We start from the raw sequence: 16,712 nt of genomic DNA on the forward strand, positions 1-16,712 counted from the left end.
TCTGCAGAACTCTTCATCTTGTGAAACTGAAACTTTATACCCACTAAATGATAATTCCCCATTATACCCCACCCCTATCTGCTGGCAACTACATTGTTTGAATTTTTTAACCCATTTCCAAACTTACTTCACAGTAAATAAGAACGCTTTTCCTTTAGCATCTACTTCTATTCCCTAGAAGTTCCATGGGTCTGAGAATGCAGGATTCGTTTTCAGTTAGTATATAGCAGATTAATTAAGGAGCATTTTGTCTCAAAAGTTGTGTGAATCCTGAGAGAAAAGCAACCTCTTCTAGAGTGGCCATTTGATTAAGACAGGAATTGAATATTTAGAAAGATCTAGAGGGAGTATTAAGAGGGTGTTTTGGGGTGGCATTGAAGTATGCTGGAACAAGCCTTGACCTAGGAGAGACAGAACTGGGTTCTTTCTTTTGCGTTGCCATTAACTGGCTGGCCTCTCAGGGCCTCTGTTCCCTGTCTATGAACAGGATGAATTCTGAAACTGCTGCTTTAAAGGTTATTCTATGTTGAATGGCTGAGCAATATTGTGAAGGGTATAGAATTGAAAGTAGTACTGAGAATTTGGTGAGAACATCGAATAAGTAGGAGGGAGAGAATATCTATGTAGATACCAAGTAGGCAAATTTACTATTATTGTTCATTCATCTTTATAGCCCAACAGCTTCTTGTTCATGTTAAGTGTTAAAAAATAATTATTTTACTTAATAAGTAATTGAACGGTTTATATAATTCCAGAAGTATTAAATGTTGCTTTGGAATATAGTTCTCTACCTACATTTTAAAGTGAGCTAAAATGTTCTGGAAATTCACATTCCAAGTAAATGAGACAATGTTATAAAAGTTTTACTTGGGAACTTTTAAGCTAGAGAACTCTTTGAACTCTCTTTTATCTGCCTCATAGGGTAGGTAAATGTTTCCACAATTAAAAATAAGGAATCCCACTGAGTTTTCCACCTATAAAGATTTAGTATTTAATATATATTGGAATCTATATCATGCTAAGTACTAAAAAGAATATAGAAAAAGATCTCATAGCTTCAATCCATTTAGCAAATCTCTACCTTAGTTTATAACTCTGTGCCCTAGTCCATTGAATATGAGTAAATTCATAGAGAGGAATTCAGATATACTTTCCTATAGGTTAAAATCTATTTTCATGGATGCTTTATATAACTTCTTCACAAATAGGATTGCTCCCCCATTCCATCGGGGAATAGGAATGCCTTCTTGGCTTCTCTAATTCTAATTTGAAATTCTTTTCCTACTCTTTTTTTAAAAAAGTTTAGTTTTATTATTTCATCCAGGGCTGTTAGATTTGGGAGGGGGAGGCATTATTTTTGCCATTCCCTCTCAAACATAATATAAGCCAGAGTATGAGAACTGAGGTGGAGAGTGTGGGGTGCAGAGCACTCTAGGCAGAAGAAACAACCTGTGTAAAGGCCTGGAGGCAAGTAAGAGCTTGGCAGTTTTGAGGAACTAAGAGAAGATCCCTGTGGTTGGAGCCTGGTGAGGGCAAGAATGGTGGAGATGATGTTAGAAACTAAGCAGGGCCATGGAGACTACAATAGTAAGGAATGGGCTGGGTCGCCCTTTTGCCAAGTGGTGAAGTAGGTCAGTACTGTGTTGCCAATGCACTGGGGTCAAATGTCAATTTTCCCGCTTGCTGAAGTCTCTAACCTCATTCCCACGACTCTAAAATGGGGGTAGTAATACCTTTTTCAGAGATGGGCTGGGTGGAGTAACTAAGTGCAGTACCTTCCACTACTCAATAAATGGCAAGCTTAACTCACTCACCGTTCCATACCTTACTCTAGAATCTTTCCTTCCTCTCATTTTTTCCATCCTGACCAATTCAAAACAAATTATTGTGTAAATTAAGTTCTAGAAGAGATTTCTCCAAATCGATATAATTTAACAAGTAGAAATGGCAGTTTGACTGAAAATTTATTTAAACTTGAAATTATATACATTGAAGAATTCCTGTTGTTTCCATTGGCCTTACAGGAAGTGATCATGGTAGTTCTACCTCACTAATAGTCTTGTTTTGATTTGTTTTTCCTCAAAGGTAATTATAAAATATACATAATTCATTTGGACCATCTAAATGCCACCCCCTGGGAATTTTTTTACATAATAGGAGCTCCATCTCATACCAAGTCATTCAGAGCCATTTTTAACAGTTTTCTTTTAGATAAATATGTACACAAAGTATATCCATTTTAAGCTGTAAATAAGAGTCTTGTTTTTAACCCATTGTTGATGTGTTGAGGATCCTACTGCCCCATAAACAGAGATTTTAAAAGATATTTTATGTTTTATAGGTTGACTTAGCTTGGCTTCAAATATGTAAAAAGTTGTTTTGTTAATAAATATTTAAATAAGTATATAATATTTTAAAGAAATTGTCAAACATTTAGGAAGAGGAGCTGTAATTGACGTTATTTATCTGAATAAGCCCAAGAAGATTCTTACTATAATACAGGAGCAGTTAACTGCTGACCAGCCTGTGTATACAGATGTATCTGGGGGACTGCTAAAGGAAATTATGGGAATTCAGTGTTTTCCTCCACTAGTGTTACAGTCCTAAGATATCCTTGACTGCATGCCTCTAGTCTAGGAGCAAGGTTATCTCATAGATAAAAGCATGGGACCAAGTTAGGACCAATCTGTTAATCTTTCGTATCAGTAACCCCAAACTAGGCCCAATATATGTTAATATGGTAGCTCAGAATTAATTTTACTTTTCAAAATACCTTACTAAATGGTAGCATTTACATTAACTGTGGCATGTTGCTGACAGTTAAGATCCAGAGCCTGACAAATTAAAGATCGAGTTGTTCATGCACTTGAAGTTTCCCCATGTCCACAGCCTTGCCAAGCACTGGTCACTATCCATTCCCATTCTCTGTGCTGCACTGGCCGTTCCATACAGTGCCCAGAATGCTGCAGCCTAGACTGGAATCTTAGCTCTAACCTTTTCCAATCTACACTTTCACTTGCATCTTGAAACTGAAGAATCTAAAATAATAGTCAAAAAATATTGGCTGAGCACCTACTATGTGCCAGGCACTGTTCCAGGAACTGGAAGTGTTTCAGGCAAGTGGTTACTTAATGTTGTGTGTTTATTGATGCTATTTTTAATTTTGGATATAACTTATTTCTTGAAGTAGTCTTTGTTAGTTTTAGATAGTAAAACTTGATAAATTCTTAGATTTATATATTTACAGACTTACTCTTGAAGTTGTTATAGTCTCCCCTGAGGGTAATTAGGTTCCCTGTGAATAGATTATAAAATCTTACCCTGCTTTTTGTTCTCATTTTGTATCCCCAAACCCCATTCAGACTCTACCGTGAGTTACAAACTCAGATGCTTTCTGGAGCTAGGCAGATTTCCTAAGTGTATGAAGCAGGCCAGAGTGATTGGGTCTGAGTCGAACTGAGACTATGCCCGCCTAGAAACATTAAAAAAATTTTTAAACCTGTGTCAAACACATCTGGAGGCCAGAAGGTTCCAATACTCTGAACATGTAGCTAAAGTCTTTAGACCATTAATTTTTGAAATATGAAAGTTATAATATCAGTTTATTGGTGACAGTGATGTATGTCAGTTTTAAAACAAGAAATGCTGAGAACTTTGCAGCACGAACCTAGACAGTTGTATTTATAGAGTGGAGTATGTGTGTGTGTTGTTTTGTTTTGTTTTTGTTTTGTAGCTTGTGAGAGGGAAAAAAAGAGAGAAACAGAGAATGTCCATAGACGATTCCTTCAGCCAAACTTAGAACAGAAGGTCTTAACTTAGATTCAATGAATAATCTTCAGGGGTTCACAGCAAAACTGAGAGAAAGGTACAGAGATTTGCCGTATACCCCTTGTCTCCGTATGTGTACAGCCCTCCCCCCACCATCATCCCCCACCAGAATGGTACATTTGTTACAATTGACACATTTAGCTTTTTATTTTTTATGATCTCAAGGGGAATGTATACTTAAGAAAATTGTTTAAGTTGCTTTGAAAGCCCCTCCTGATATAGTACTTGATAGATTTAAGAATTTTTTAGTATTAATAGTTTATTAGGAATATTGTGAAATGATTAAGGAGTATACTTTGAATAGTCATATGTTATTCTATTAGGTTGGTGCAAAAGTAATTGCAGTTTGAGACCATGAATTTTAAATCATTATAACTAGGCTCAAACACATCTTTATTAATCAAAATAGGAACCATTCCAATCAACACATTTTTGCCAATGAGAAATAAGTTTGTTCCTGTAGCGTAAAAGTCTGTGCTTTGGGGATTCATCAAACTCTTGGAAAGCATTTTCTACATCCTGCTGGTTGTGGAAGCATTTTCCTTGCAAAAAGTTGTCTAGATGTTTGAAGAAGTGGTAGAAGTGGTAGTCAGTTGGCGAGAGGTCAGGTGAATATAGCAGATGAGGCAAAAAATATATGATCATGCAATTGGGACTAAAGTAGCCACTCATATTGATTCCCCCATTGTAAAGTTCTTTAAAATCATAGTTTCTGGTTAATTTATTTACATTTGAATAATTTTTATAGGATAAAAAGTTGTATATAATTTATTTTCTCTTGGTTATGTTTTTTAAGAAATATTTTTTTTCCCTGTTTGGTGATGAGATCTTCAACATTTTTATTAGTTTTTGAATAGAAAATGTATATTCTGTGGTAATAATGATAACTAGCAAAAGTCCACGTCTGAACATTATTGGACTAATTAAATTTAATAGCATAATTGTTTTTTCTTTATTTATTATGGCAAATATATCTGTATATCTGCAACACATACACACACACAAACACATACACATATCTTAACTAACAGAAAATAAAATCATATACCAAATTCCCATTCTTTTTTTTTAAAAAAAGCTTTATAGAGTTTAAGTAAATAGAAACCATGAAGTGGAATTGTTAATAATTTAGAATGTGATTGAAATGAAAAGCCTATGAGTCTTTTTTTTTTTTAGTTTAAAAAATTTAAGGTTTACATTAAAAGAATCTTTGTCTTGTTTCAGATAAATTTGCGCCTCATCTTGGTAAGTGGAAAAACAAAAGAGTTCCTGTTTTCTCCTAACGACTCCGCTTCTGACATTGCGAAGCATGTGTATGACAACTGGCCAATGGGTGAGTGGGGTTTTTCTGTTGATTCTCAGTGCCCTGCCTTGTTTCCCAAACATTTTGAAAAAGTTATAAATACATAAAATTTAAAAGAACAACCCAAAATTGAGGTGTACTTTAAGTTTTTTTAAGTTTTAAGATTTTGAGATTTTGCTCTTCAGCTGTCCCATTCCAAAATGGTAAAGGAGTAGTATGCAAAGTCCCTACTTTTGCGTTAGAACTGTTTTAATGTATGTGAGAAATATATTTTAAAAACAAAAACACAAAATAGTGTGAACCTATTTAAAACACAAAGTAAAAGAAAAGAAATGCTATTTTTAACAGATTATATATAATACATTCTCTCTGGTCTACTCTGTACATAGCCTATTTTAAATTAAGTTTGAAACAAAAGTTATGTGTTCCCTGAACTACTATAAGGTCAAGAAGACATAAAATTCATTTATGCTTTGCATTTTTAAGCCAGTATCCATCTCAATTTTGGAGTGTGTTTGTGGTATTCTTTCTTTCCTTTGGTTTTTTTCTATGTAATAAGACTCGTCTTGCCTCCCTTAAGTGAATCTTTATATTCTTCCTTTGAACTTCCCCAGGGATCATCTTGGCTCTTTTTATGTCATATACCATAGTCATATGACTGTTTTAGCTGATTTTACTAAGTTTTTATTAGCAGAAGCAATTTGAACTTTCAAGGATGAGATTTGTTCCAATAGAGAACACAGTGTATACAAAATAAATCAATTAGATCAATGCTTCTTAAACTTAATTAATATATGGAACCTTTTTAGAGGAAGAAAATTCTTGTAGATCCCTAGTACTGACTTAAATTATTTTTATTATAATGTATATTTTTAACATAGAAACATAAAACCCAATTAAACCTCTTTATTCTTATTAACTTATATACAACCATAAAACTAAAACAGATCTATGAAGAAAATGCGTATATAACTCTAAAACCAATAATGTTCAAATTAACGATATTAATGTGCTTACAATGTACTTTTGCCAAAGCCAACTCACTGCTTGTACCATGGATACTGTTGAGTTTGACATGCCTGTGTTCCTACATGGTGTTTGATAACCAAGTTACCTGCAGATTCACCACAAAACCTTTATTTGTACAGTGTAACAAGTTTTCATTCAGTCTTCTCTTAGAATGCATCACTTACCTGTTAAGTCAACGTCTGTTCTTATCTCATTAGCCTCTTGACAATTAAGGAAGTACTGACTGCTTGGCGCCAGAACAATCATAAACCTAATGCATACGTGGCTATGAAAATCCCAAGGCTGCCTTTGATTATAAAGTGATTATAAAAATCGTCTAGATAATCCCGTCCAGATTATCATTAAAATGAAAATACAGCTTAAAATTTCTTGAAATGTTCTTTCAGACCCTAAGAACATGTCTTTGTGGGTGCATAGGCCTGAGTTTCAGAAACACTGATTTAGACAAATACTTTGAACTACTGAATCTTCTCATTGGTAACCAAGGGGCTAGTTCTTGAATCAGGAAGAGACTGAAGCTAAAGGTTATAGCTAAGAAGGAATTCCGGAAAAGCTAAAGTAGACTAGACCTGGGGCTCTAAGAATATTAAATATTCTTTATAGCCAGGCAGGATAGGTAACTATCAGTATGAAAAGCATTTTTAAATACCTTAAGAGTGATGTTAAGTATGATACAAAAGATTAATGAGTTTTTTTTTGGGAGGGAGGAAGGTTGTAAAGATAGCTTTTATATATGGATATTATAGAAAAGATTAAAAAGAATAATCCCTCTCAAAAATTTATTTTATTTGGGCAATATTATAACTTGAGGTAGAAGAAATACTTTTACTTTCATTATTATTTAACCTAGATATTAAATTAGTTTTAATTTATTAAAATGCCCTTCTTAATGCTAAACAATGGTAAGAATCAAGTGCAGATCTTTGCTATAAATATTTTCCCAAATGAACGAACCATCTATCAGTATTGAAAATTGATCATGTCGATCACCTATTAGTTATGTTCATGAAAAAAGATTGTGATTTCCATCTTTCCTCAGTTTGCCAGATATACTCAGCAATTTTAGATACTGCAGGGAATAAAAAGAAATAATTTTATTTTATATAAAATATTTAAATTAAAATCTAGGTCTGTATTGTATCACGTAATGTTCTAAAGCTCAGCAAATGTAAATGTTTGTTGGTTGTCATGTTATTAGGTATAGTAAATATGAAATCAATAGAATAAAGTACTTTGTGCAATGTACTTTTGTAAAAAATTAGTTTTCCTTAGCGTACAATTTCCTTTGTGCAATTTAGTGGAAATATTGCTAATATGTGGAATAGTCAGACACATAGCTGTTACTGGGTCAGAGGTCCAAAACAAAATCTACTTTATTATGTTTTAATAATACCTGAAATTCCTCCTGTAAGCTATGTACTAAGGTCTCTCTGAATTTCAGATCCTCAGAGAGGGAAAGGGGGATAGCATATTAAACCAGTGAAGTACATTGAAATCATGATGCTCTATATGAGATAGTGAAACATATGGCTTCCAGTTTCTGCATCTCAAAAAAATACTTCAAAGATTTTTTACAATATTAGCCTTTGTTTTCTATGAATTAAACAATTATTGTCTTTTGCCTTTGTATCTATTGAACACTTCCATTGTGACCAGAAATATTCTATTAAACAATAATTTTGAAAGTAATGAATTCAAAGTAATTCATACAGAAATGTTACAGGCTTATTTGATCTTTCTTCTAGAAGAAGAGGGATGTGGGTGCAGGGGAGTCACAAAGGCAAGAGAGGATTGCCAGGGAGAGACAGGGCAGGGGCGGGAAATGGCCGAGATTCAGTTCTCCTCCGCTGATTTCTGCTGTGCCTGAGTCACTGAGAGGCAGTGGTTTTAGTAAACTCATATTCCTCATTTTGAACACTCAAAAAAAAGTCAAAAGGAAAAGTCTCTACTTACCCCCTTTCTCTTCTATCACTCTTTTCAGAATATTTTAACCTATTTTTTGCATTGACAGTTATCTCCTGACAATAGGAGTTTCTATAGGAAACAAATACATCATATTAGAATTGTTAACAAAAATGACAAAGGCATTCTCAAATCCTTACCAAAACGAAAGCTTAAATTGTTACATCTACAAGCTAATGAAAATTGCCAACCTTGTACCCTATAGTAACACCAGTGTCCTTAAACTATTATTTTAAGAGTAGTGTTCCATAGTTTACTATGTAACACGTTATATGCTAAAATTAAATACTCTGCTACCCATTCTACCTACCAGTTTGTCTTTTGATTTTCCTTGTGCACTTTCCCAGCTTTCGTATTTGCATGGTGTCTTCTAATATATATTATTTTTTTAGTTTCTTCTGAGTATTCATTTTGGGTAAAGTGAACTAAAGTTGCATCTTCTATAATATTTACCAATTTGCTTCAAAAAGACAGCAAAATAATAAATCAACATTATCCAAAAGTAAACACTGTTAATTTTTTTTGTTATTCTCAATATCAATATAATAATTCTCTTTAAAATCTTAGTTAAGCCTGTTTCTAGCCTTGAATACACATTTTAACAGGTACAGATATTGGAACATTATAATACTCGCTGTTAATTACTGGTAATTGAAATTAAATTTCAAATGATGTTTCTCTTGACTAGATAGATTTTTCCCAACTCATTTGCTTTAATTTTTTAAACGTCAGGACTACAATTTGGCACATCTTAGTATTCTTTAGAAGCAAAAACCAGTCGTTTTGCAGCTCTGGCTGTTTATCAAAAATAAACAAGAACTGAGGCTGCTGTGAATGCATGAGTAGTGACTGTCTCATTTAGTAGGAAGCTCAAGGGTCTTTTTTTTGATGTACACTCAGCAGTTTGGATCTGAATTTTTAAAACAGTGCAGTAGTACCTTAATTATGTGTTGAAATGCACCTAACCAGTTTGCTGAATTCTTTTCAGACTGGGAAGAAGAGCAAGTCAGCAGTCCAAATATTCTAAGACTTATTTATCAAGGACGATTTCTACATGGAAATGTCACACTAGGAGGTAATAGTCACCTTTGTAATGGGATTTAATGTCTTTCTCATGGTAGCATTATTTGTTTTAAATGGTAATGTCTTTGAATTTACTAAGAAGGGAAATTCAAACTCTGATTTTTTCCTGTTTTTGGTATGCCTAATCCTTTACATTTTGTATTCTGTTAAAGTTAGCATTATAGTTGTTTACTACCTTGTGAAATAAACTCTATCCAAATAGAGGTAGGAATCCATACCTACTATTTTATAAATGTAATGTCATTGTACTTCTGGGTGAAATAATTTAGATGTAATTTTTAACTTAAAACTGTCCACACAAACTAGGAGAAGTTTATGATAATTGGTTTTCAAATGTTATATGAAGAGATCTTTTTAATCTGACTCTACCTGATATAATTGCCAATCATGTGAGAACAAAAGTAAATGACTGATACTAGTAGAACAGCTATATAGTGCAGTGGTTAGAATAGCAGATTTTGGGATCAGACCATTCGAGTTGTATACTAGCTCCACTGTTTACTGGCCGTGTGACCTTGGGCAAGTGACTTACCCAATCTGTATTTCAGTTTCCTCATCAGCAAAATGGGATGTCAATATTGCCTACCTCATAGGTTAGGGAGGGATGAGTTAGCTTATATATTCAGACTATTTGAATATATAAACAGTGCTTGGCACATGGCAAACACTTTAATTGTTAGCTATTATTTTTCTTTTTATGTGATTGGAGAAATGTAGCTCAATAGTGCCCCCTTACGGGCACATTTTCTACCATCAACAGGGTTTGTTTTGTTTTTAGAATATGTATTTCAAATGTATTCAAATAATTGGAAATTTACAGGGAAATGAATATATTTGAATATATCTTTGTTTCAATATAGCCTGACTTTTTCCCTCTAAACTTATGAAATGTTTAATATGTTTTTCCTTAAAGGTAGACTTATTTTATTCATTCATTTAGTTTATATTTATTTAATTCTTCTTATATGCCAATACTGTTCAGGAAGTTATCCCAAAAAGGCTCTCTTTTTTTATCATGTGTGTATTTGTGGACCATCATGCTTAATTTGAACATCAGAAGTTAAGAGTTTAGACCAAATAATGGCTAGCCAACTTTTAGTATGATGGAAACCCACCTTGATTATATGAAATAGTACTAATATTAAAGATAATTAGGACTCTTTAATCTACATGTTAACTATCATCTTATAGAGCAGAATTCAAAAAGCAGGTAGCCAGAGGATTATACTTGCTAAGTAATGATTTTAAGCCTCATTTAAGTTTGTAGTTAGTGAAGAGAAAGTAGTTTAAAGTGTCAGAACTAAAACATCGCAGCTATGAAAACAACTCTAGAAGTTAGCTGTACTAGCTGCTTCTAATTTTATATACAGAGTAACAAAGATTTATCATGAAATTTGATGTTTATATTTGGTGTAGTGGTTCATTGATACGTGGGTGTGGTTTCAAATCTGGTTATTTAGTTGATGTATATGTAACAAATTGTCTTCTACTTTTCACATAGCATTAAAACTTCCTTTTGGCAAAACAACAGTGATGCATTTGGTGGCCAGAGAGACATTGCCAGAGCCAAACTCTCAAGGTAAGCTGCGCACCCGAGAGTGTCTCGGTCAAGACACAAGGCAGACATTCAGAAATGGCTGGGTTTTTCTTGGACATTCTGAGGGAAAGGAAGTTTACATAGTTTATGAATAGAAGTTGTCAAGCAAATAAGCAGACATTTTTAAAACATGCTGATATTAAAAGAACATTTATTATAGCAAATAGAAATACTTTTAAGAATGATTTAGTTAACAAATACAAACATTAAGAAAACCCAAAACCATTTCTTAGTATAGCCCTTTCTCCCCCCCAGTTCTAGCACTTTCATAAACAAGGCCTTTCTTCATTTTCCTAGGTCAGAGGAATCGTGAAAAGACTGGCGAGAGTAATTGTTGTGTAATCCTGTAAACACTGTCTGCTAAGAGTGATGTGATACATAGTCGTTGTCTTTCATGCTGCTGGGACGGAAGAGACCCAACATTGCTTCAGAAACCTTTAAGAACAGTCTGCCTGTAAATCCATGGAACTGAATTCCCACACGAACACTGTCATCTTTTCTCATGAAAGTAAAAAGAACCAAGAACATTTTTCACTATAATTTTTTATTTCTTGTGTTTTTGCTTATGTTGAGCAGTTTTAAAACATACTGGTTTTTGAATGCAGTCAGTCTCCAGGGGAAAAGTTAACAAGTTATCTTTCATAGCAGAAACCATTTTGCTGCCACGAAAATTTTCATCACCAGAACTAACAAATCAAGCGTTCCAAATACAATTTGCACTAAAAAAGATTGGCATTATTTTTCCTCATCAGCAGAATTTATAACAGTTTATGATACCTAGAAATACTCATATATACAATTCCATACTGGAAGACACTCAGCAATTAATGAAATTAATTACTGGGCCAACTTGAGAGGAAAAAAATGGGAAAGAAATTAAAATGTTGGGTGATTTCTACCAAAGTCAGCCATGGCGGCTGCACTGGCACAGAATACTAAACCAAGTGTGACTATTTTCACTGCAACAAATGAAAAAACAAAAAACAAAATGTGCCTGTTGTTTAAAGCACTCAGTAGAGGGCTGATGAAACTATTTTTCCTTTAAGACATGCACTCTTGAGTCCTACAGTAACTGAGTGCTTGTTCAAACAGCACAAGAGGGGTGAGAGTGCGTCTCCTAGCCTTAATGTGGGAGGGGAATAACAGTTGCTCATAGGCTTTCATTATTGTGCAGAAATGTTAGAAAACCTCATTGACTGATCGATTTTGTGTATTTGAATATCAGCAAAGTGAAATTTTCTGTAATTGTTGCTCATCTGTAACCATGTCCAGTGTCATGCTTACTCTAACTTAGAGAGTTCAGATGAATTCTTAAAATTAACAAAAAAAATCTCCATAGTACTAATTTTGTTTCTTTATGTAGCTTGCATTTGGTATTAGTGCTTGCAATTGTATTAAAATCAAAAGCTGATTTTTACAGCATATGTGATTAAGGATGCCATTCTTTTATTTCGTACCAATTTAAAGATTGATATGCTAAAAACAATTTGCACAGCACTAAAGCATGAGCTAGTTTCATCTAAACCTGTAAAAATATGAAAGATTTTATATTTTTTCACTGGGAAGAAATTCTTCCTGGATGAAATTACAAATATGTGTAGAATATATTTAATAAAAGACATATAAAATACCTAACTATAGATCTTAAATATAGATTGGCGAGTAGTATATAGAACAATATTCCATATAAATAACTTTAGCCTTTATAAAAATAAAAAAGTTGCAGGCTGACATTATGTTCTCTACTTACTAAATGTCTATGACCCTTACAAACATTAAGTGTAAATGGTTTCAAATGGTCAGCGTTGTTTAAATGTAATCAGGTTACTTTATTCATTGTTAATGCTTTGATGAAAAGGCTTTATATGCAGTAGATCTACAAAAATATTGTTCATACTGATCACAATTAAATTTGTATAGAGCAGAGTTTTAAAACGAATGTAAATAGCACTAAACATTTTCTTTCTGCAACCTGTACTTATAGATTTCTTTCTGTAAACTAAATAAAAAAAATCATAGTGCATTTTGGTGGTAATTTTAAAGGTCCTGATTAGGTCAATACTTGTTTAAGCACTGTCTCATCCATGTTAAAATTGTTGTCTACTTTTATTTCTGAAGCTTTTAAAATTCGTTAAATTAATATTCTACTGTCGGTTTGGGGAGTATTCCCAGTGTATCTTTGATATTTAACCTGGTTAATTTGTGCACAGTCACAACAATGAATAGAATTATGTAGTCTCTGTTATCACTAAAATGTTATATTTGAGAGATGTTAAATATTTATGTTTTGTTGACCAGCTCAAATGTGAATTCTGTTAGTGTTGACTAAAGAAGAATCTGGTAGTTACTTAATTGGGCAATTAAACAATTTATGGCTCTATTCTTTTGGAAAACAAACTGCTGGTAATTATTTTTAATACCTATTTTAATTCTAATTAGTCTTGATTTTCCAAAGCTAAAGACTATCAGTTAATTCAGACTGAGTTTTTATGATGGTTAAAAATAATTTTCTATTGGTTTTCAATATATTTTTCTGTGTATTCTCACATTATATATTTCCCTTTCACAAGAAACGTAAATCAAGCAATTGCTAAGTGAGATTAACTGGTTCATTAACAGAGAAAGAATTATGACACTTAATACTTAATATCATAGTTGTACAAAATGAAAAAAAAGAATAAAAACCAGTAAAATTATATACTGAAAACACCAAAAATTTAGATGCCTTAATGTAGTGTATTCGTGAAAATACTCAACCATCCCTTTAAAAATAATCCCTTGGACTGCCTGATGGTTAAACCATTCATCATATCCAAGGCTACTTTTGAAGATCCCGCTGCCAAAAATAGTGGCTCATTTACCTAAAGGTGAGAGCTGCATAGATCCAATAATGTAAATAAAGCCTGAATGGTGAGCCTGTGCCCCCGCCGAGCGCTTGGTATCTAACTCAGTCTCTTTTACCTAAAGTCCTAGATAAAGTGTTTCTGGACAAGGCAAAGCTCATCTTCTTTATTAAAGCCTCAGCATGTCCCCCTGGTCTGAACTATTTGCTTTCTCTTCAAGATAAGTGGTATCTTAACCATGAAAAATATAGTATCTAACATTATCATTCACATTAAATGAGGTTTTCTCATAACAGATATTTATCCTTAGTTTTATGAAGTCATCTTGGCGAATATTACAATAATTTCTGTTAGCTGATTGTGGTAAACAATGTTCAATGTGAAAAGAAATTAAAACTTTCTTCATCTGGCATATAATATTTTTCTTCTTGTAAATGACTTCCTTTCATAATTTTGATGTCTTTTCCTATTTTTGATCTATTTTTCTTTTTTCCTTTCTTTGATTATTTTATTATATTCTTCAGTAAGATTCAACATTGTGCCAGCCTTTATTCTGCAAGTATATTTTACCAAAATCAAAAAGAAGTGACTGATGAAATTTTAGTATGCCTTCACACCATCTTTATTGGTAACTGTTGCAGGCATTCCAATTTTTTTTCCTTTTTTTTTTTTTTTTTTTGTAATATAGTCACTTCTGAGCCTAACAGAGTGATGGGGGTAGAAGGGCTTGAGAGAACCTATCGTTACAGTTGAAACAAGGGTGCAGACTGCAGGGCAGGTGTCTAGGCAGCTTCTGTGGCCAAAGCAGGGTGGTCTTGAACATGAGCAGCAGGTAATTGGCTGTGACGCCTGGCCCACCCTGCCCAGCTCCTTGGTGTGCTTTCTTCAGAAGGCTGTCACTTATGTGAAGCTCTTTTACACACCAGGCAAGGGAGGAGGTTGACTTCTGAAAGAGTTTATGAACAGAATTAAGTGAGAAACATCTAATTCTTCCAAGTTTAAACCAGTACTAGAATTTGAAAACCAATTTCATTTATTATTTTGTGGTCTTTGACAATGATGTCAAATGTATATTATTTTTTATATTATGCCTATTTTTTGAAATCACAACTTTCAAGAAATACAGAGTAGACAAGTAAACTAACATTTGGGAAAAGGGAATGTCAATCTCTTTCATATGATTCAACCATTAAAAAAGGAGTTGGATAAATACACACATTTTCTAAAATGGCTCTGGAGGGGATTTGTTTTTAAAAGTCTTAAGCAGAGGGTCTAAATGATTTTAGAATGTAGTTATTACCCATTCAGGCATTATTTAGTATCTGACTTTTACCTACTACAAATACTCCTTGAAGCTTACTTGTTGTAAGGGCAGTCTGCAATATAGTGGGAGAAACTTTGATGTGGGTAAATAATACGAGGAAGCCACAGAATCCAGAGGGCATCTATGGGCCATGAGCAGAGCTGGACGCAAGGTTCATTTTAGACATCACACAGAGGAGTACAATGTGGGGACTTGTTCAGTCCTCAGTTGTTTGCCAAAGAAGACAGTTTTTCCCTGCATTCTGGAGACTGGCCTCCCTCACCGTCTCCTTCCTTAGCACATGGTTTTCCCTGGAGCCGTCCCTAAAACTGAATCCTGCTCATGAGTGTGCCATCTCCCCCAGAATCTGATATTTTTAACACATCTCTATGTTGACTGACAGTTTTCAGTCTTTAGATTTCAGAATGCCACAAGAACAGCTGGGCTTCGGAGTCAAGCCTGACTTTGCCCTGGGTGACTCAAGTTACTTAATATTTGAGCTTCAGTCTTTTCATGTATAAAATAAAAATAATACCAATTTTGGAGGGTTGTTGTTAGGATTATTTTTAAATAAATGCTTAGAGCACTACTTTGCCCAGGAACTCATATGATCAACTGGCAAACCTGCCAAAAGGTTTTATATTGGAAGTAAAGCAATAGGCATCAACGTGTGCTCGCAACTTTATGAAAGTAGCTTACGAAAAGGCCAGAGAAAATATGTGGATGATTCTACGTTCAAAGACATTTAAAAGGAAGCTAACAGTAATTAGGGTGATCTCAAAAATAAGTTGTGGAATAGAAAAAAAAATAAGAGAACCCAGTAATTTACCAATGAGATGTGGCCTCAGATGTCTGTATACAGTGTGCCAGGTTATAGGGCTTGGACAAAAACAGAACGAGAAGCGTTAACATGGGAAGATAAGTCTGTCAAAATTTGAGGTGAGATTTGTTACTAGGGTACAATAGATACATTGTTCAAAGAAATAGGTCTAATACAGGCCAGAAGCAGCACTGTGTCAAGAAGACACATAAGGAACTTCATAGACCTAAGCGGGGAAGTAATCTGAGTAATGATGAAAAAGAACAAAAATAAGATTGTGGGATTATAGTGCACATTTCTTCAGATTCAGGCTATCGGTTTCTGTTCTGAATCTGCAGCAGGACGACATTGAGGCCAGATACTGCAGTGATGCAGTATCTGATTCTACAGGCCCTTGCTGGGGCCTTATTTGCTAAGAAAGTCTGATTAACTCTTGGCTTGCTGCTAATGCCATCCCATTAGGTCGACAGAAGTGACAAAACTGCTGCTCTGGGATTCATTTCCGCCCGAAAGAATGATTCCAGTGGAAATGTTGGGAGCCAGCAGAGAAAACGGGTGTGGCCTCAGATTTTTGTAATAATAAAGCAAATTAAGGCAGACACTGGTGGTTATTTCTCCAGCCTGCGCACGTCTTTCTTGCCGGCTGTCTGACTTTTGGTGGGGAGGAGACTGTTTGCCCTTCCCCCTGTGGCTCTGGGAAGTATGACCTTGTCCCAGCCCCAGGGGTGAAGCCCATTCCCTTTGGTGTGATGGGGGTACAGTGGCCCTGGGACCCCATGCTGGCAATTAGACTGGAGGGAACTCTGCCAGGGTATTTCTGGGGAAAGTTCCTTCACTCCCAAGGGGCCTATGCAAGAGACTCTTTTTGCCTCTGCACGTTATTTTGTGTGGATGTGACACTGAAACTGCTAGAGCCACCTGGAGCCCCAGAGGGGAGTTAGCCA

General features: G+C 34.5%; 1 protein-coding gene across 1 annotated transcript in view; it reads left to right on the forward strand.

Annotated features, from left to right (window-relative positions):
* Positions 1–13,832, forward strand: part of UBL3 (ubiquitin like 3) — a 49,254-nt gene extending 35,422 nt beyond the window's left edge. The window contains exons 2-5 of the mRNA XM_045566636.1: positions 5,053–5,161; positions 9,111–9,197; positions 10,707–10,784; positions 11,100–13,832. Of these exons, the coding sequence (XP_045422592.1) occupies positions 5,053–5,161; positions 9,111–9,197; positions 10,707–10,784; positions 11,100–11,152 (327 nt within the window). The 3' untranslated portion in view covers positions 11,153–13,832. The remainder of the gene's footprint in view (positions 1–5,052; positions 5,162–9,110; positions 9,198–10,706; positions 10,785–11,099) is intronic.
* The last annotated feature ends 2,880 nt before the right edge of the window (positions 13,833–16,712 follow it).

The sequence above is a fragment of the Lemur catta genome, chromosome 13 (assembly GCF_020740605.2).
Source record: "Lemur catta isolate mLemCat1 chromosome 13, mLemCat1.pri, whole genome shotgun sequence".
NCBI lineage: Eukaryota > Metazoa > Chordata > Mammalia > Primates > Lemuridae > Lemur > Lemur catta.